This window comes from Nerophis ophidion, linkage group LG01 (assembly GCF_033978795.1).
Source record: "Nerophis ophidion isolate RoL-2023_Sa linkage group LG01, RoL_Noph_v1.0, whole genome shotgun sequence".
In the NCBI taxonomy this organism is placed as follows: Eukaryota; Metazoa; Chordata; class Actinopteri; order Syngnathiformes; family Syngnathidae; genus Nerophis; species Nerophis ophidion.
Window position 1 is genome coordinate 7,822,017 of NC_084611.1, and position 22,179 is coordinate 7,844,195.

A 22,179-nucleotide genomic window follows, 5' to 3' on the forward strand; every position below is an offset into this window, starting at 1 on the left:
TGCATTGTTGCATTTTAAACAATTGTATTGTTGATAATAGAGGTAATATATACATATATATATATATATATACACACATATATATACACACACACATATATATACCTATATATATACCTATATATATATATATATATATATATATAAATGCATTGTTGCATTTTAAACACTTGTATTGTTGATAATAGAGGTAATATATACATATATACACACACACACACACACACACACACACACACACACACACACACACACATATATATATATATATATATATATATATATATATATATATATACAGGTTTTCAAAAGGAAACTAATATTTTATCTGAGTCTGTAAATTCGTTTGCTTATTGATGATTTTGTTTGATGTTGTATTGTGTAGTTATATTTATATGGTAATTATTATTCTGTGACTATAAATTGTTTGCTTATTTTCTTATTGATGTTTTTATTTTTTTTTGTATTGTGTAGTTATAATGATATTCTTTTACTTGTAATTGTATTGAGTTTGTGGATCCAGTAAGACTAGGGTTGTTGTGGCAACCAGACAATGGGGATCCTTAAAAAAAAAAAATCAAATCAAATCAAATCATATTTGTAATGATAACTTAAAATAGAGAACAAAGCAGATAAACGAAGGGGAAGATGTTTGTAAGCGCTCTGAATTGGGGAAAGGGGTAGGATCTAATAAGCTTTGTTTCGTCGTACTCCTTTTCGGACGTGACGTAAAGAGAAATGATATGAAATTGTGTGATGTATTATGCTGTAAGTGTGTTCATGTTCGAAATAAACTAAAAGAAAAAAAGAAAGAACGAAAGAAGAGAGAGAAGGCAACGGACGTTGCTCATGTATGGCGCATGCGCAGTCTGACCGAGCAGCGGGAAAGAGAAAAGAACCAAGATGGCGGACTGAGTGGCCATCCCGAGAAGATTCACATTTACGATCTGTAGAGATTGAAATATAGCATCAGAATTATCTTTTCCGAATCCCACTAAACATAATTTCCTTTTGGAGCGGCGGAGCGTTACCTAAAGTGAAGATTGAAGGCGTGATAGAAGATGGACGACGACTGCTATGCTAAGATGGCGACGGCATATGAAAGAGATCATGAAAGAGAACCAGAAACTTCCAGCGAATCACCAACGGGGACAAAGACCAAAACCGCAGATGAAGGTAAGTGGGTGGACGTTTCCGACAACGTCATTTTGGAGGCGATCGTAAAGCCCCGAGAACGCGTGTTGGTGAGAAATTAGCCGACGAGGATGTAAAGAAAGAGCCGCCATGATTGTTAGCTTGAAGAAGGCAGCGGAGTTCACATCAGAGGAGATGAAAGAACGCAAAAGTCAAATCCCTGCCCAATTCATTATGGACCCGAGTGAAAGGACGTTTTACACAAAGCTTACAAAAAGTAAAAAAAAAAAACAGCTTACTGCAGAGATGTGACCATCCATCCATCCATCTTCTTCCGCTTATCCGAGGTCGGGTCGCGGGGGCTAGCAGCCTAAGCAGGGAAGCCCAGATTTCCTGCTCCCCAGCCACTTCGTCCAGCTCCTCCCAGGGGATCCCGAGGTGTTCCCAGACCAGTCGGGAGACATAGTCTACTTAACATGTCCTGGGTCTACCATGTGCAGGCATGTGATTTTTCCGTCTAAAGTCGGAATTCCGTGGTTTTTAATCTCGGGGGGGAAAAACGTGGTGACCAATCAACTACGGCGTAATATAATATTACGCCGTAGTTGATTAGTCAATCAATCAATCAATGTTTACTTATATAGCCCTAAATCACTAGTGTCTCAAAGGGCTGCACAAACCACTATGACATCCTCGGTAGGCCCACATAAGGGCAAGGAAAACTCACACCCAGTGGGACGTCGGTGACAATGATGACCATGAGAACCTTGGAGAGGACGAAAGCAATGGATGTCGAGCGGGTCTAACATGATACTGTGAAAGTTCAATCCACAATGGATCCAACACAGTCGCGAGAGTCCAGTCCAAAGCGAATCCAACACAGCAGCGAGAGTCCCGTTCACAGCGGAGCCAGCAGGAAAACATCCCAAGCGGAGGCGGATCAGCAGCGCAGAGAAGTCCGAATAGGGCCCTGGGGGGCGGTAGATAACAGCCAGGTGTAGAGGCAGCGGTGTGACAGACCTCATAGTAAGCACCTCAAACGATTTATATTTATTATTTATGTTAGGAATAAGGTTAAAGTTTTTGTTGTATATTAGTGCGACCCCCCCACCCCTTTTAAGAGGACGGGCAATATGCGCATGTGTAAAGTTAGGAGGACATGCCTCATTTAGCGCAAAAAAGTCGTTTGGTTTAAGCCAGGTTTCCCTGAGACCGATGACGTTAAGATTGTTGTCTCTGATGATATCATTAACTAACAACATTTTGGGAGACAATGATCTTATGTTTAAAAACCCTATATTATAGGTAGTGGGCTGTTTTAGGGAATTTTTGATCAAATTATCCGTAGTAGCAATATTAATAATGTTGTGTTTATTATGCCCAGTGCATTTAGTATAATTACGACCATATCTAGGAATTGATACGACGGGAATTTTCCGATTGTTTGTTTGTTGCTTTGATAATATGTTCCTTGTGATCAATCAGGACAAATGTTATGAATGATGACATTATTACCGCCATTTTCCAAATGTAAACGATGTCGGTTCTCAAGAGAAAGGACGCTTCACGGGGAAAAGAAATTGATGAACATGTCAAAAATAAGTTTCGATTGGACTGGATGGAAAGGGAAATCACTGGTACTGTTGGGAAGAATGAAGTTACGACTTTGTTCTGCGATTTTATTCGGAAAATCGATCGTCCCGGAAAAGTTTTGTGCTCGTGGTGTCATGATAATATTGACTATGGATCACGAGGTTTCAAGGCTTTTCAAGGCCAAAAACATATAAAACAACTTGAAGCAAGGAAAACAAACTTTTCACTTGCTGGTACTTTTGGATGTCAACCGAAAGGGAGCAAACTTTACGGACTTCATCCTTTGTTTACATCGACAACTGCCGTAGACATCGAGAGGAAATATCCACTCAAACAACCCACTTCAGTTGCAGACAGGGTAGTTAATAATGAGGTAAGCTAAAAAATATTTGCTCGCCAAATACGCATGTTTGTTTTAAATATTAACCAATTATTGCTTTGCGAAATGTAAATGTTTTTTTCTAAAAATAAAAAGCCACGTGAAAACATATTATGAAATTACAGAAATTCAAAGAGTCGCATTATTGATTCCAGTTAATTTATTTGAAATAATTTTGCATATAATACTAGAGGCAGAAGTTGGCAGTGAAATCCCAAAAAAGAAGCTAAAAAAGCAGAGACCAAAAGGAAAATGCAGGCTGCTCAGAAATTTGCAAGGAAAGCTCATGTTATGTCTCTCCGAGCAAGTAAATGTGTGAAGTGAAGTAATGTGGTAATACTGTAAATAAACTGTAGATAATAACACTGATCAACGTGACAGCTGTGGATGTGAAATGAACACAAGATGTAAATATTAGTGACTAAATACTGTTGGGACCGAACCATATACAGTGACTCATTAGGATAATTGGGGTATGTATGTTCTATTAATGATGTTTTCATGTCTTTAAACTAGGGCTGGGCAACGCTTAAAAATTTTAATCGAAGTTAATCGCACTATTTCTCCGATTAATCGCAATTAACTGCATTGTATACGCAAAGCCCAATAATGAATTCAAAAGTAGTGTGTAGTGCACCTTTATTGGAATATTCTCCCACATGAACAAAAGCGCCAAAACATTAGTTGTGCAAACACAATTTAAATCAGTCCTTGTTAAACAGTAGCAGTTAAATAGCATATTTTATGAAAATCAACTCAAAAAATGTAAATACAAACATTTAAGCTTATTGCCACTGCCAGGGTATTTAAGTTATCCTGTTTGTTATGGAAAATAAATATAATCTACATACAAATCTCTGAGCCACAATCATAACATCTGAACAGGCAATTTCTGAGGTAACAGCAGAAACATTTTTTTTTATCAGGGATCTTATGTTTAAAAAACCTATATTATAGGTAGTGGGCTGTTTTAGGGAATTTTTGATCAAATTATCCATAGTAGCAATATTAATAATGTTGTGTTTATTCTGCGTAGTGCACTTAAAATAATTATGACCATATCTAGGAATTGATATGATGGGAATTTTGCTCGGTGCTTTAATAAACATGGTACTATATTGTGATGTTATGAGCCTCGGAAAAAAAGAACTACCCTACCCAGCATGCAACAGGAGTGACGAGCATGCGCTGTAGCCCGGTATAGGTTGTGTTGCCATGACGGCATCTTGTATGTTGTGATATGCACGCTCTGAAAGCAAACGTTAAGAACTCAGCCAACACTCCTCATCTGCATTATTCATAAATAGACAAACAACACATATACTCCGCTGCTTCACAAGCCGCTGGATGTAGCCGGCAAAGTATTCCCATGCTAGCTAGCCGGTCTAGCAAGCACGGGTCATTCAGTCCAAAACGGCACATTCAGAATTGTCTGGCGGTCGTAAGTGATCCCGGAGTGACCACGCTTTAAGCCAGCCATGAAATTTGCAGAATTGTCCGGTATTTTTGCCAAATGTTCCATCTTTACCAAGAGCCCCTCAACGCCGAAGCCCATCCGGGCGACGCCATCTTGTTAAGAAAAGGCGTTAACAAAATAAAAGCATGTAAACAACATACGCAAATGTGCGATAACATTTTTGTCGGCGTTAATAGATTGATGAGTTAACTCGTAATTAACGCATTCATTTGCCCACCCCTACTTTAAACACTAAAATATTTTTTTCAAATCCATCCATCCATCATCTTCCGCTTATCCGAGGTCGGGTCGCGGGGGCAGCAGCCTAAGCAGGGAAGCCCAGACTTCCCTATCTCTAGCCACTTCGTCTAGCTCTTCCCGGGGGATCCCGAGGCGTTCCCAGGCCAGCCGGGAGACATAGTCTTTCCAACGTGTCCTGGGTCTTCCCCGTGGCCTCCTACCAGCTGGACGTGCCCTAAACACATCCCTAGGGAGGCGTTCGGGTGGCATCCTGACCAGATGCCCGAACCACCTCATCTGGCTCCTCTCGATGTGGAGGAGCAGCGGCTTTACGTTGAGCTCCTCCCGGATGGCAGAGCTTCTCACCCTATCTCTAAGGGAGAGCCCCGCCACCCGGCGGAGGAAACTCATTTCGGCCGCTTGTACCCGTGATCTTATCCTTTCGGTCATGACCCAAAGCTCATGACCATAGGTGAGGATGGGAACGTAGATCGACCGGTAAATTGAGAGCTTTGCCTTCCGGCTCAGCTCCTTCTTCACCACAACGGATCGATACAACGTCTTTGTTAATTTTAGCATGTTAAGTTGCTGTAAAACCAGGAGCTTCGGGGGGTGTTGCCCCTCTTGTCCCCCCAGTAAAAGTAAAGTAAAACGTATGTTGTGAAAAAACTACTAAAGTACTGAGTAACTGATGAGTAATCTGTTCGTTTAATGATGACAGCAACAATTAATGCACAAAAACAAAAAAATAGCAATGGACAAATTCAGAGCCAGGAATATCTCTTAAGCAACTAAAACAATAATATATATTTAATAATATATATTTGGTTTTACACTGTATTGAAAAAAAACATTTGAAAATTAATTTTACCTTTGCAACCTCATTATACCATTGGCTAAGTTTTATCTTCATAAATGTAAGTTTCTCAATACCCGACCTGTTTTTTGTGCCTTTAAAAAAGATTTAGAACTCTACATTAAAGGCCTTCTGAAAGCCACTACTAGCGACCACACAGTCTGATAGTTTATATATCAATGATGAAATATTAACACTGCAACACCTGCCGATACGGCCTTTTTAGTTTACTGAATTTTAAAATGATGACGCGTTCGCGTGACGTCACGGACTGTAAGGACATATTAGCGCTGCACTAAACACGGCTAAAAGTCGTCTGTGTTCATGGCGTAATTACACGGTATTTTGGACATCTGTCTTGCTGAATCTTTTGCAATTTGTTCAATTAATAATGGAGACTATAAAGAACAATGCTGTTGGTGGAAAGCGGTGGATTACAGCTGTCTTTAGCACCAAGACACAGCCGGTGTTTTTGTTTGTTGTGAAGCGGAGCGGTCAAGCGAACAGCATGTTTTTGGCTGGGGAAATTGTAATATATATCTTACCGGAGACATAAATGGATTATTCGTCGTCCTGCAGCAGCTGTCATTTCAAAAAAGGCCGCTGTGAGCTTGGCTCCTCGGCTTCTCTCTGAGACACTTGTCTCATGTCTTTACAATCTTTAAATTCTCACTAAAACAATAAGCAGATAAGGGATATTCCAGAATTATCCTAGTAAATGTGTCTAAAAACATCTGAATCGCTCATAATGCAATCGCCTTTTTTTTTTTTTTAACTTTATATTTGTTTATTTATTTATTTCTAGTCCTTCGCTATCAATATCCTCAGCCAGGAATCTTTCATCCTCGCTCAAATTAATGGGGAAATTGTCGTTTTCTCGGTCCGAATAGCTCTTTTTGTTGGAGGCTCCCATTATAAACAATGTGAGGATGTGAGGAACCCTCACACGGGTGACGTCATCGTCTGCTACTTCCGGTAAAGGCAAGGCTTTTTTATTAGCGACCAAAAGCTGCGAACTTTATTGTCGATGTTCTCTACTAAATCCTTTCAGCAAAAATATGGCAATATCTCGAAATGATTAAGTATGACACATAAAATGGACCTGCTATCCCCGTTTGAATAAGAAAATCTCATTTCATTAGGCCTTTAAAACACTACCTCTAACAACCAAAAAGCTGTGAAAACGATGATACTGTGTTCCAAATGTAAGTTATTTACTGAGATTGAGTGAGCCTATGGCTTTTTTACTTTGTTTATTTTATATATATATATTTTTTTTTGCATCCTATTTTACTTACTTTGAATTTACAACCCCCATGGCGCTGTTTTGTACGGGTTTTGTACTGTTTTGTACTTACTTTGATTATTATTTTCAACTGTGAATGTTGTCTGTCTATATGTGTTGGCCCTGCGATGACGTGGCGACTTGTCCAGGGTGTACCACGCCTTCCGCCCCATTGTAGCTGAGATAGGCGCCAGCGCCCCCCGCAACTCCAAAAGGGAATAAGCGGTAGAAAATGGATGGATGGATGTAAATGTTGAAATGTATAGATAAAGGTTTTAAAAAAAAAAAAAAGTGCAGTTAATCATGTGACCACCAACTCTGTTTAATTGGTGAAATGGAGTCAAACGTCACCTGTGACTGCATTTGATTGGTGAAACGCAGGCATGTGATAAATCCTACTTTGAAGGTCTGTCTGACAAAACAATCAAAGCGTTCATTAACAGATCGATAAAAAAATCAGTAGCGAGTAGCGAGCTGAATGTAGATAAATGGAGCGGAGTAAATGTAGCGTTTCTTCTCTATAAATATACTCAAGTAGAAGTAACAGTACGTCACATCAAAACTACTCTTAGAAGTACAATTAATCCCCAAAGTTACTCAAGTAGATGTAACGGAGTAAATGTAGTGCGTTACTACCCATCTCTGTTCTCCATGTGGAGGAGCAGCGGCTTTACTTTGAGTTCTTCCCGGGCTTTACTTTGAGTTCTTCTCGGATGACAGAGCTTCTCACCCTATCTCTAAGGGAGAACCCCGCCACCCCGCAGAGGAAACTAATTTCGGCTGCTTGTACCCGTGATCTTGTCCTTTTGGTCATAACCCTGAGCTCATGAGGATGGGAACGTAGATGGACCAGTAAATCCAATCAATCAATCAATCAATGTTTACTTATATAGCCCTAAATCACTAGTGTCTCAAAGGGCTGCACAAACCACTACGACATCCTCGGTAGGCCCACATAAGGGCAAGGAAAACTCACACCCAGTGGGACGTCGGTGACAATGATGATGACAATTGAGACCTTTGCCTTCCGGCTCAGCTCCTTCTTCACCACAATGGATAGATACAGTGTCCGCATTACTGAAGACGCCGCACCGATCCGCCTGTCGATCTCACGATCCACTCTTCCCTCACTCGTGAACAAGACTCCAAGGTACTTGAACTCCTCCACTTGGGGCAAGATCTCCTCCCCAAACTGGAGATGGCACTCCACCCTTTTACGGGCGAGAACCATGGACTCGGACTTGGAGGTGCTGATTCTCATCCCAGTCGCTTCACACTCGGCTGCGAACCGATCCAGTGAAAGCTGAAGATCCTGGCCAGATGAAGCCATCAGGACCACGTCATCTGCAAAAAGCAGAGACCTAATCCTGCAGCCAGAGATGTGACCAAAGAACTGATTTCCAACTTGGATACTGAACTGAGCTCTTTGATGTGTAACATAGACCTTTGATGCCATGTGGGTGTCAAAATAAAAGCAAACACTCCGGGTTGGGGAGGAGGTCTTGCCCCAAGTGGAGGAGTTCAAGTACCTCGGAGTCCTGTTCACGAGTGAGGGAAGAGTGGATCGTGAGGTCGCCGTCTTCAGTAATGCGGACGCTGTAGGAGCTGAGCCGGAAGGCAAAGCTCTCAATTTACCGCTCGATCTACGTTTCCATCCTCACCTATGGTCATGAGATTTGGGTTATAATCGAAAGGACAAGGTCACGGGTACAAGTGCTCGAAATGAGTTTCCTCCAGCAGGTGGTGGGGCTCTCCCTTAAAGATAGGGTGAGAAGCTCTGCCATCCGGGAGGAACTCAAAGTAAAACCGCTGCTCCTCCACAAGGAGAGGAGCCAGATGAGGTGGTTCGGGCATCTGGTCAGGATGCCACCCGAACGCCTCCCTAGGGAGGTGTTTAGGGCACGTCCGACCGGTAGGAGGCCACGGGGAAGACCCAGGACACGTTGGGAAGACTATGTCTCCCGGCTGGCCTGGGAACGCCTTGGGATCCTCCGGGAAGAGCTGGACGAAGTTGCTGAGGAAAGGGAAGTCTGGGCTTCTCTGCTTAAGCTGCTGCTCCCGAGACTCGACCTTGGATAAGTGGTAGAAAATGGATGGATGGACGGTGCATTATTTTCACAGACGCATCACAACGTTCGCTATTTCCTTCAACAACACCACCAACTATTACTACTGAAGGCGGACTTCACGAGTGCCATCAAATAATACTTTGAGCCAAATTATGATCCAAAACTTTATATTTTTGAGCATGAATATAAGGAGGATGAGCTACATGTTTTAGATGCTGAGTGATAAGCAGATCAACCAATTAGCAATATTGCTAAGTGGTTGACAAAAAATTCAAGTGTGAACATAACTCATTTCTGTAGAAACTCCCCAATGCTGAAACAAATTTGATTACATACTTCCGTATGATTTTGTTGTCATAATTATATTGCATGATTTTTGTATCCCTTTAATTTAGGTAGCCAGGGACTGCAGACGAAAATTAGCTATTTAGCTATAATATGGTGCAGAACATATCTGTCTTTGAGCTTAATGTTTCTGTGCATTGTCCCTTCAAATAAAGAATAAACTGAATATATAACAAAGTGCCAAGTCATAGGCTCACACAAGTTCAGTAAATAATTTCAATTTGGAAAACCGCATCCTCGTTTTCACAGCTTTTTGGTTGTTTAGAGGTAGAGAGCGTTGTAACGTAGAGTTTTATAATTAAAGGAATAATGACAACAGGATGTAAACTTGCGCGATTTCACAGAAAAACAGGACGTGGCGCGGCCAAAACGCCATTTTTCTTTCATTATCATTAAAAAAAAAACTTTAAACTTTACAAATTAAAACTAAAGAAGATATCCTAATTAAAAGCTCAAATTAAAATAATAGTGGCAGTGGACGGGTACCGGCGGGCCAAGCGGTGTGCAGCTTTAGCGGTAGCGGAGGCAAAAACTCGGACATGGGAAGAGTTCGGGGAAGCCATGGAAAACGACTTCCGGACGGCTTCGAAGCGATTCTGGACCACCGTCCGCCGCCTCAGGAAGGGGAAGCAGTGCACTATCAACACCGTGTATGGTGCGGATGGTGTTCTGCTGACTTCGACTGCGGATGTTGTGGATCGGTGGAGGGAATACTTCGAAGACCTCCTCAATCCCACCAACACGTCTTCCTTTGAGGAAGCGGTGCCTGGGGAATCTGTGGTGGACTCTCCTATTTCTGGGGATGAGGTCGCTGAGGTAGTTAAAAAGCTCCTCGGCGGCAAGGCCCCGGGGGTGGATGAGATCCGCCCGGAGTTCCTTAAGGCTCTGGATGCTGTGGGGCTGTCTTGGTTGACAAGACTCTGCAGCATCGCGTGGACATCGAGGGCGGTACCTCTGGATTGGCAGACCGGGGTGGTGGTCCCTCTCTTTAAGAAGGGGGACCGGAGGGTGTGTTCCAACTATCGTGGGATCACACTCCTCAGCCTTCCCGGTAAGGTTTATTCAGGTGTACTGGAGAGGAGGCTACGCCGGATAGTCGAACCTCGGATTCAGGAGGAACAGTGTGGTTTTCGTCCTGGTCGTGGAACCGTGGACCAGCTCTATACTCTCGGCAGGGTTCTTGAGGGTGCATGGGAGTTTGCCCAACCAGTCTACATGTGCTTTGTGGACTTGGAGAAGGCATTCGACCGTGTCCCTCGGGAAGTCCTGTGGGGAGTGCTCAGAGAGTATGGGGTACCGGACTGTCTTATTGTGGCAGTCCGCTCCCTGTATGATCAGTGCCAGAGCTTGGTCCGCATTGCTGGCAGTAAGTCGGACACGTTTCCAGTGAGGGTTGGACTCCGCCAAGGCTGTCCTTTGTCACCGATTCTGTTCATAACTTTTATGGACAGAATTTCTAGGCGCAGCCAAGGCGTTGAGGAGATCCGGTTTGGTGGCCACGGGATTAGATCTCTGCTTTTTGCAGATGATGTAGTCCTGATGGCTTCATCTGGCCGGGATCTTCAGCTCTCACTGGATCGGTTCGCAGCCGAGTGTGAAGCGACCGGAATGAGAATCAGCACCTCCAAGTCCGAGTCCATGGTTCTCGCCCGGAAAAGGGTGGAGTGCCATCTCCGGGTTGGGGAAGAGACTCTGCCCCAAGTAGAGGAGTTCAAGTACCTAGGAGTCTTGTTCACGAGTGGGGGAAGAGTGGATCGTGAGATCGACAGGCGGATCGGTGCGGCGTCTTCAGTAATGCGGACGTTGTATCGATCCGTTGTGGTGAAGAAAGAGCTGAGCCAGAAGGCAAAGCTCTCAATTTACCGGTCGATCTACGTTCCCATCCTCACCTATGGTCATGAGCTCTGGGTCATGACCGAAAGGATAAGATCACGGGTACAAGCGGCCGAAATGAGTTTCCTCCGCCGGGTGGCGGGTCTCTCCCTTAGAGATAGGGTGAGAAGCTCTGCCATCCGGGAGGAGCTCAACGTAAAGCCGCTGCTCCTCCACATCGAGAGGAGCCAGATGAGGTGGTTTGGGCATCTGGTCAGGATGCCACCCGAACGCCTCCCTAGGGAGGTGTTTAGGGCACGTCCAGCTGGTAGGAGGCCCCGGGGAAGACCCAGGACACGTTGGGAAGACTATGTCTCCCGGCTGGCCTGGGAACGCCTCGGGATCCCCCGGGAAGAGCTAGACGAAGTGGCTGGAGAGAGGGAAGTCTGGGCTTCCTTGGTTAGGCTGCTGCCCCCGCGACCCGACCTCGGATAAGCGGAAGATGATGGATGGATGGATGGAATTAAAATAATACAACTCTTAAGAAGCCAGAGCAATATTTAAAGAGCAACTGCACTTTTTTGGAATTTTGCCTATAGCTCACAATCATTATGAAAGACATGTTTTTTGTTTTAATTCGGATTTTAAAGATGTTAAAAAAGACTTTGAGGATGCGGCTAATGGGAGTCACCGTTGTAGCCTTCAAAACCCTGGAAAACAACTTCAAAATCCCACATTGTTTTATATACACACTAAAAGTGGCTATATATATATTTATATGTATATATATATATATATATATATATATATGTATATGTATATTAGTGGTGTAAAGGTACGTGTATTTGTATTGAACCGTTTCGGTACGGGGGTTTCGGTTCGGTTCGAAGGTGTACCGAACGAGTTTCCACACGGACATATTAGGTAGCGCACTGCAGGTTGTGTAAACAATGCAGAGTGATGCACACCACACGGCAGGCTAACAGCGACCAGGCTAGGACAACATGTAAAAGTCAGAGCTGGAAGACCCTCCTGCTTTGTTAACATCTCCCGTTTGGGAACACTTTGGCTGCGCGGTGCGATACAACAATGGAGGGCGGAGGTTTGCCGACATTGTTGTGCAGCAGTAGGGTAGGCTTCTGCCAACACGTCAAACATTCTAACTCCTTTGAAGCGTCGCCACCACATTCAAACAGCCTCTCCTCGGTGAGTCAGGCAGGGCTTAAGCAATAACATATGTTTTTATAGCAACAGATTTAAGACCATCCATCCATTTCTACCGCTTGTCCCGTTCGGGTGGCAGGGGGTTGCTGTATTGCATTAAAAACTTGATTTTGACCCACTTCTATGGTGGAAGAACAATAAGCCCATATATCCTCATACGGCCAAGTTAGCCAGGCTGTGGGGAGTGTTGATGAACGTGGACCCCGATTTAAACAAGTTGAAAAACTTATTGGGATGTTTGCATTCAGTGGTCAATTGTACGGAATATGTACTGTACTGTCCAATCTACTAATAAAAGTCTCAATCAATCAATCAAAAAAAGCACTTTATATGTAGAAATGTTTTTTTAAGAAACCATTCTGAGCCCTATCTTATTTAGTTTTTATTTTATATATGTTGACCACAATAACCTTGGCAATGGACCCTGTGTGTATATGTATGTATGTTATGTATGTTGGTAAATAAATAACCAACAAATGTGTATTTCGTTGTTTTCTTACTGTACCGAAAATGAACCGAACCGTGACCTCTAAAACGAGGTACCTACCGAACGGAAATTTTTGTGTACCGTTACACCCTTTATATATATATATATATATATATATATATATATATATATATATATATATATATATATATATATATATATATATATATATACATACATACACATGTATATATATATGTATGTATATATATATATATGTATATATATATGTATGTATATGTCTTAATTGGATTATCCAGAGAATAGTGCTCGATACCGTGGTAGAGCGCAATATGTATGTGTGGGAAAAATCGCAAGACTACTTCATCTCTACAGAACTGTTTCATGAGGGGTTCCCTCAATCGTCAGGAGATTTCAATGGAAGCATTCACATACAATGGTTTCACATACAATATATATAAACCATTGTATGTGAATGCTTCCATTAAAATCTCCTGACAATTGAGGGAACCCCTCATGAAACAGTTCTGTAGAGATGAAGTAGTCTTGCAATTTTTCCCACACATATATATATATATATATATACATACATACATACATACATACATGTAGATTTTTTGACAAATGCTGATTCACAACCTTATGTTTTTGAAGCCAAAGATACGAATGGAGAAATATGCTGCTTCTAGAACAGATTTGGGCGAATTAAGGCCCGGGGGCAACACGCAGCCCGTTAAGCTTTTCAATCTGGCCCGCTGGACATTTCCCCAAAAATTTTTTAGATCTTTAAAATGGAAAGTGTAGCTGCCATTATGACGTGCTGTCATGTTTTCTAATGACCGTAAGTCTTTAAATATACAAGGTAATTCAATGGTTGGAATCTGGGCTTTTGTATGATATAGTACAGTTGTGATCAAAATTATTCAACCCCCACACAATTTTGGTGTTTCAGCAAGTTGGACGTTTATTCCGTATTTTGTTTATAGTCATATCAAATAAAGATGCATTAAATAGACAAATGCAACTTGAATTACAACATTATATTTTGTAACATACCAAACGGTGTCATTTCTCTTCATATCTCATTGACAAAATTATTCAACCCCTTGAAGATCATAACTCTTAAGAACAGAATTTGAATAAGGTCTTTTCAATCAGGTGTTGAAAACACGTGTAGATGTGATTAGAACCATAACGAGCAACAATTAAACTGTTTGAAAAAGACTGTGACGCTCAGCTTCTTGTAGATGGTCAATGGTGTATTTGCAACATGGTGAAGTCCAGGGAGTTGTCAAAGAACTCAATAGAGGAGGTAATTTCTCTTCATAAGAAAGGATATGGATATAAAAAAATAGCAAACACATTACACATTCCAAGAGACACCGCTGGGAGCATAATTCGCAAGTTTAAAGCTAAAGGCACAGTGGAAACACTACCTGGGCGTGGTAGAAAGAGGATGCTGTGTGCAACTGCTGTCCGGTATTTGAAGCGTACAGTGGTGAAAAACCCCCGGGTAACAGCTGAGGAACTACAAGAGGACATTGCAGAGGGAGGAACGCAGGTTTCGTCCCAGACAATAAGGCGATGAAGGCCTCCATGCCAGAACTCCCAAGCGCACCCCACTTCTGACTACCAGGCACAAGAAAAATAGACTCCAGTATGCCAAAAATCATCTGGACGAACCCCAAAGGTTTTGGGAAACTGTTCTGTGGAGTGATGAGACAAAACTGGAACTCTTGGGGCCTATGAATCAACCTTATGTCTGGAGGAGAAAAAATGAAGCTTACAAAGAGAAGAACACCTTGCCTACTGTTAAGCATGTTGGGGGATTAATCATGCTCTGGGGCTGTTTCTCTGCCTCAGGTACTGGGAATCTCCAGCGCGTTCAAGGCATTATGAATTCTATTTCCTAGCAGGATATATTAGCTGCAAATGTCATGAAGTCAGTGACGAAGCTGAGGCTTGGGAGACGTTGGACCTTCCAACAGGACAAGGATCCCAAGCATACCTCCAAATCAACATCAGAATGGTTGCAGAAGAAGAGCTGGAAGACTGTGGAGTGGCCTTCACAGTCGCCAGACCTAAATCCTCTAGAAAAGCTGTGGTGGGACTTGAAGAAGGCAGCTGCAGCACGCAAGCCCAAGAATATGAATGAACTGGAGGCCTTTGCCCAAGAGGAATGGGCTAAAATACCTGTAGATGCTTGCAAGAAGCTTGTGTCCGCTTATGTATCACCTTTGAAGGATGTCATTACTGCCAAAGGGTGTTCTACTAAGTACTAAAGATGCATGGAACTAGGGGGTTGAATCATTTTGTCAATGAGATATTAAGAAAAATGCCCTTTTTTGGTATTTTGTAAAATGCAGTTTTACAATTTAAGTTGCATTTGTCTATTTGACACATCTTTATTTGATATGACTATAAACAAAATACGGAATAAATGTCCAACTTGCTAAAACACCAACATTGTGTGGGGGTTGAATCATTTTGATCACAACTGTGATAGTTACTATGGTCATTTAATTAGTTGCTATGGTAATCTAATTAGTTACTATGGTAATGTAAGTCACAGCAGCTCAGACAAGGGACCAAGCAGTCGGGCTGGAAGCGTGTAAACAGACGCGGAAGGAGCTTTTCACAACAAAGTTGTAAAGCTTAGTGATATGTCAGATATAGCAGATTGTAGGTGGGTTTATTTTGTACTCTTTCGCGTTCATGTTTCACTGTTTGTTGCATTTTTGTTGCGTTTCGCCCACCGCCGGAAGTGTTTGCATAGCCGAGCGAGTCAGTCAATCAATCAATCAATCAATCAATGTTTATTTATATAGCCCTAAATCACAAATATCTCAAAGGACTGTACAAACCATTACAACTACGACATCCTCGGAAGAACCCACAAAGGGGCAAGGAAAACTCACACCCAGGGGGCAGGGAGAATTCACATCCAGTGGGACGCCAGTGACAATGCTGACTATGAGAAACCTTGGAGAGGACCTCAGAAGTGGGCCCCTCCCCCTCTAGGGGTCCGAAAGCAATGGATGTCGAGCGGGTCTAACATGATACTGTGAAAGTTCAATCCATAGTGGCTCCAACACAGCCGCGAGAGTTCAGTTCAGAGCGGATCCAAGACAGCAGCGAGAGTCCCGTCCACACGAAACCATCTCAAGCGGAGGTGGATCAGCACCGTAGAGATGTCCCCAACCGATACACAGGCGAGCGGTCCATCCTGGGTCCCGACGAGCAGTCCATCCTGGGTCTCGACTCTGGACAGCCAGTACTTCATCCATGGTCATCGGACCGGACCCCTCCACAAGGGAGGGGGGACATAGGAGAAAAAGAAAAGAAGCGGCAAATCAACTGGTCTAAAAAGGAGGTCTATTTAAAGGCTAGAGTATACAGATGAGTTTTAAGGTGAGACTTAAATGCTTCTACGGAGGTGGCATCTCGAACTGTTACCGGGAGGGCATTCCAGAGTACTGGAGCCCGAACGGAAAACGCTCTATAGCCCGCAGACTTTTTTTGGTTTTTAGGAATCACCAATAAGCTGGAGTCTTTTGGACGCAGATTTCTTGCCGGGACATATGGTACAATACAATCGGCAAGATAGGATGGAGCTAGACCGTGTAGTATTTTATACGTAAGTAGTAAAACCTTAAAGTCACATCTTAAGTGCACAGGAAGCCAGTGCAGGTGAGCCAGTATAGGTATATATGTATGTATATATGTATATAAAGGTATATACAGTATAGGTATATATGTATGTATATATGTATATAAAGGTATATACAGTACAGGCGTAATGTGATCAAACTTTCTTGTTCTTGTCAAAAGTCTAGCAGCCACATTTTGTACCAACTGTAATCTTTTAATGCTAGACATGGGGAGACCCGAAAATAATACGTTACAGTAATCAAGACGAGACGTAACAAACGCATGGATAATGATCTCAGCGTCTTTAGTGGACAAAATGGAGCGAATTTTAGCGATATTACGGAGATGAAAGAAGGCCGTTTTAGTAACGCTTTTAATGTGTGACTCAAAGGAGAGAGTTGGGTCGAAGATAACACCCAGATTCTTTACCTTGTCACCTTGTTTTATTATTTGGTTGTCAAATGTTAAAGTTGTATTATTAAATAGAGGTCGATGTCTAGCAGGACCGATAAATTTGATATTTATATTCTAGTTGAAAACAGCCCTGTGAGGAATTTATAGTAAAGTTCATAAAAAGGTAATATAATTAAAATTGATGGAGAATGTCAGACTATCTCATTCAGAAAGACTTTAGGTTAGCTAGCTCATTTAAAATATCCTAAACTTTTTTTTGACCCTGGCTTTTTTTTTTTTTAAAGAAAGAATCGGAATCGAGAATCGTCAGGAATCGGAATCGTTCGAATTCAGACGATACCCAACCCTAATCGAAAGGGGGTATGACATTCATATTTTGTCAATATTCAGTGTTTTATCCTTCATAGAAAATTTTAAAATTCCATTAAGTTTTTTTAAGGCGTTCTGTCTTAAAGGGGAACATTATCAAATTTCAAAAGGGTTAAAAACAATAAAAATCAGTTCCCAGTGGCTTGTTGTATTTTTTGAAAATTTTTTCAGAATTTTACCGGTCTCCGAATATCCCTAAAAAAGCTTTAAAGTGCTTGATTTTCGCTATTTGCGATGCCGCTATCCATTTCCCTGTGACGTCATACCGTGCTGCCAATGTAAACAAACAATGGCGAATAGCACAGCAAGCTATAGCGACATTAGCTCGGATTCAGACTCGGATTTCAACGATTCAACAGATTACGCATGTTTTGAAACGGATGGTTGGAGTATGAAAGTATTGAAGAAGAAACTGAAGCTATTGAGCGAATAGCTATTGACGCTATTCATAGCCATAGCATGGCCGAATAGCTGCGTTAGCATCGCCGGTAAAATGTGCGGACCAAACGATCAGGACTTTCGCATCTTTTGACACTGGAGCAACTTAAATCCGTCGATTGGTGTTTTTTTTCGCATTAAATGTGGGTGGAAGGAAACGTAATATAGTTGCAAATGCATCTGCAGGTTATCCATACATCTCTGTGCCATGTCTGCTTTAGCACCGCCGGTAAATAGCATGTTAGCATCGATTAGCGTAGCATTTTAGCATCGATTAGCTGGCAGTCAACATCAACAAAACTCACCTTTGTGATTTCGTTGACTATCGTTGCAAATGCATCTGCAGGTTATCCATACATCTCTGTGCCATGTCTGCCTTAGCATCGCCGGTAAAATGTGGAGACACTTTGGTACATTCAACGGGGGTCTGGCGGCAGACACTTTGGCATCTTCGGGCCAGTGGTGCAACTTGAATCTCTCCCTGCTAGTGTTGTTACACCCTCCGACAACACAACGACGAGGCATGATGTCTCCAAGGTTCCAAAAAATAATCGAAAAAACGGAAAATAACACAGCTGAGACCCAATTTTTCCAATGTGTTGAAAATGAAAATGGTGGCTGTATTACCTCGGCAACATCACATTCTGACGTCGTCCCCTCCAGAGCGATAAACAGAAAGGCGTTTAATTCGCCAAAATTCACCCATTTAGAGTACGGAAATCGGTTAAAAAAATAGATGGTCTTTTTTCTGCACCATCAAGGTATATATTGACGCTTACATAGGTCTGGTGATAATGTTCCCCTTTAAAGGTTTTAGCATTCAATCAGACATAATTGTGAAGTTTTGTATTAGTCTCCCTAAAACTCGATATACCAGCCCCCAGACACATTTGTTTCTCTAAGAGTGGCCCCTCAGTCATAATAATTGCCCAGGCCTGTTCTAGAAGCTGGCACGCGAAAGAGGGTGAAACGTTGGCGCAGACGGAAGCCGATAGAGCAGAGGTGGGGAAATATTTTGACTCAGGGGACACATTGAGAGAGAAAAATGTGTCTGGGGGGGCCAGGGTGTATGTGTGTATAACTTAACCCATGTGTAATGTTATATAAATACTGAACATATATTTACCTTATCCTAATAAACATCTGTTCAGTATTTTAACATAAAAGTATTTGATTGTGAAGCATTAAAAGCCACAAAATGCAACGGGTCCATCAGACCCACAAAGGCTGGCGGAGTAACAACAATATTAACGTTGCACGGAAAATTTGTCTGCCAGTTTCTGCATCCCACAGGGATTCTTCTTTTGTGTTTCTGCACCTGCGGTTCCCACATAAAGTTGCGACATTGTTTGTCAACACGGTCTGCTCTCATTTTCTCGCACATTTGACCCTCTAATGTTCTGTGCACCTACATGTGCATGATGTCACACAAGATGTTTCAATAAGTGTCAAATAAAAATGAGCTGCATAATAGGAAATCAAATAGTGTTTGTCCTTCACTGTGTGGTAGGTTCCTGCGGACGTTATCACCTTCTGTTGTTGACTATTTTTTTTCATACGGTGTTGATCTGGAAATGGTTGCTTGGGCATTTTATGGGTGTGGCACCGGCCGAGATGTTGACATGTGGAGTTTCAAGCACTCTTTATTCTCTAGCGCAAGTGTAGGGAACCTATGGCTCTCGAACCATATGTGCCTCTTTTGATGACTGCATCTGGCTCTCAGATAAATCTTAGCTGGCATTGCTGAACACAATAAGTAATGAATTCCACTGGTAGTCACAGTGTTAAAAATAACATTCAAAATCACACATGTAAGAGGGATGTGTACTATGGCTATGAGTTGTTGTTTTTTTTTTTTTTTTTTTTTTTTTCCCCCCTTGGCCTCAGTCTGCACCCCCACTCCAGGGCCTAGGCTAAAACCGATTTTTTTTATTTTATTTTAATCTTCAATTTTTTTTCTCTCACCCCCCCCTCCCCCCCTGTTTACCTGTATGTCATCTTTTTTGTAAGGGGCGCTGGAAGCCGGCAGACCCGTCAGCGATCCTGTTCTGTCTCCCTGTAATGTTTGTCTGATCTTGAATGGGATTGTGCTGAAAATTGTAATTTTCCTGAAGGAACTCTCCTGACGGAATAAATAAAGTACTATCTAATCTAATCAAATTTTATTCCACCCATCCATTTCCTACCCCACCTGTTCAAGAAGTCACATTAATGGTAAGAAGTACTTTAATTATAGGATGGATGGTTAGCTTCAGAATAACAATATTATTAAAATAAAAATGTTGGTCTTACTTAAAAATGCACACATTCAGTTGTATTTAGTGTTAAAAAATATTATATGGCTCTCACAGAAGTACATTTTAAATAGTTTGTCTTTCATGGCTCTTTCAGCCAAAAAGGTTTGCGACCCCTGCTCTAGCGGGTGACTTTTTAAATGATGCTACAAATTAGCAGTGGTGCTACTTTTGCCGCATACTTGTAAAACATTAAGCCAAACCACCGCCAGACGATGGACCCCGTGCTGTTTTTCTTGGGAATGAATTATTCCTTCATTCGTTACCAGATTTGCACCTTCTTTCTCTCCTATTACCACTCGCACTGCTCCGTTTGCACCTGCCACTGCTAACATTACCCATGTCGCTACCTCTCTACTCGGCAAGTGCGTGTGACGTATGTAAGAAAGTGTGCTTGTTTTATGTCTCTGTGAGAAGCAGAGACAAGAAAGAGTGAGAAGAGCCTGTAATGTAATGCCCGCAGCTAAAAGTTCAAGTTAAAGTACCAATGATTGTCACACACACTCTTGGTGTGGCGAAATTAGTCTTTGTATTTGACCCATCACCCTTAATCACCCCCTGGGAGGTGAGGGGGAGCAGTGGGCAGCAGCGGTGCCGCGCCCGGGAATCATTTTTGGTGATTTAACCCCCAATTCCAACCCTTGATGCTGAGTGCCAAGCAGGAAAGGAATGAGTCCAATTTTTCTAGGCTTTGGTATGACTCGGCCTTGATTTGAAAAGCATCAGCGTGAAAACATATACTCCAATAACACGATATAGTAGGGGTGTAACGGTACACAAAAATTTCGGTTCGGTACGTACCTCGGTTTGGAGGTCACGGTTCGGTTCATTTTCAGTACAGTAAGAAAACAACAAAATATAAATTTTTTGGTTATTTATTTACCCAATTTGTAAGCAATGGCTGTATCCTTTTAACATTGGAAACACCATAATAATTCTGCCCACGTTAATCCACATTAAACTGCCTCAAGTTGTTGCTTTGATTAAATAAAATGACAAAACTTTCTTCTACATATAAAAAGTGCAACATTAAACACTGGTTTGAATGTAACTTAGATATTGGGTTTCACTATGTAAAGCGCTTTGAGTCACTTGAGAAAAAGCGCTATATAAATATAATTCACTTCACAATTCACTTCACAGTTTCAAGTCAACTTATCATGCTTGATTTATTACAGCATTTATGAAGCCTGTAGTTGATTTTTATTATCTAAATCTTATATTTTTGTCAACATGTGACAGCAGGGACCCTGCCATTCAAAACTAGGCTGCGACATTACTAATGATTAATGTAACTATAGCTAAAAAAAATAGTACAATAGCAAAAGGAGAGACTATTCATCCTTGGACACCATGGATTTCAAGTGAAATAACAGGCAGACAGGGCTTTGCTGCCCCTAACACATGCACGCACGCAGACACAGCAAAGTGAGCTAACGTTATGCTAAAAGCTAATTAGCCTTCACCTCAAGCCAGGACTGCGGGCGAGCTGAACTGCAGTTTAAGTTTCTAGAAGGTCAACGGGCTCATAGTGATATACTAATAGTAGTGGGAGGTGTTTTTTTAATAATTTGGGGCGAGTACGCTGCCGTATGCTCACCTGCTAAACACATATCTGCTCAACGCTGAAGCATTGACTACATGCGCTCTGAATACGCACTGCTAATTGGCTGTTACCGCTATACATGTAACCAATCAGATGGTTGTGTGGGTGGGACAATGCTGGGTGCTGAGAAAGAGGCAGAAGAAGCAAAGCAGCTTGTTAAAGGGGAACATTATCACAATTTCAAAAGGGTTAAAAACAATATAAATCAGATCCCATTGGCTTGTTGTATTTTTTTGAAGTTTTTTTTTTTTAAATTTACCGGTCCCGGAATATCCCTAAAAAAAGCTTTAAAGTGCCTTTTTTTCGCTCTCTGCCAAGACACTGTCCATTTTCCTGTGATGTCATACAGTGCTGCCAATACAAACAAACAATGGCGAATACCACAGCAAGATATAGCGACATTAGCTCGGATTCAGACTCGGATTTCAGCGTCCTAAGCGTTTCAACAGATTACGCTTGTATTGAAACAGATGGTTGGAGTATGAAAGTATTGAAGAAGAAACTGAAGCTATTGAGCGAATAGCTATTGGCGCTATTCATAGCCGTAGCATGGCCGAATAGCTGCG

The 22,179-nt window shown here is 42.0% G+C and overlaps 2 protein-coding genes across 2 annotated transcripts in view; one reads left to right on the plus strand and one right to left on the minus strand.

Annotated features, from left to right (window-relative positions):
* The window catches only part of LOC133538135 (gastrula zinc finger protein XlCGF26.1-like), a 263,415-nt gene that overhangs the window by 219,022 nt on the left and 22,214 nt on the right, over positions 1–22,179 (minus strand). The gene's annotated exons all lie outside the window — the stretch shown is intronic.
* Positions 842–22,179, plus strand: part of LOC133556442 (gastrula zinc finger protein XlCGF8.2DB-like) — a 23,669-nt gene continuing 2,331 nt past the window's right edge. Inside the window, exon 1 of the mRNA XM_061906398.1 lies at positions 842–1,176. Within this exon, the coding sequence (XP_061762382.1) occupies positions 1,062–1,176 (115 nt within the window). The 5' untranslated portion in view covers positions 842–1,061. The remainder of the gene's footprint in view (positions 1,177–22,179) is intronic.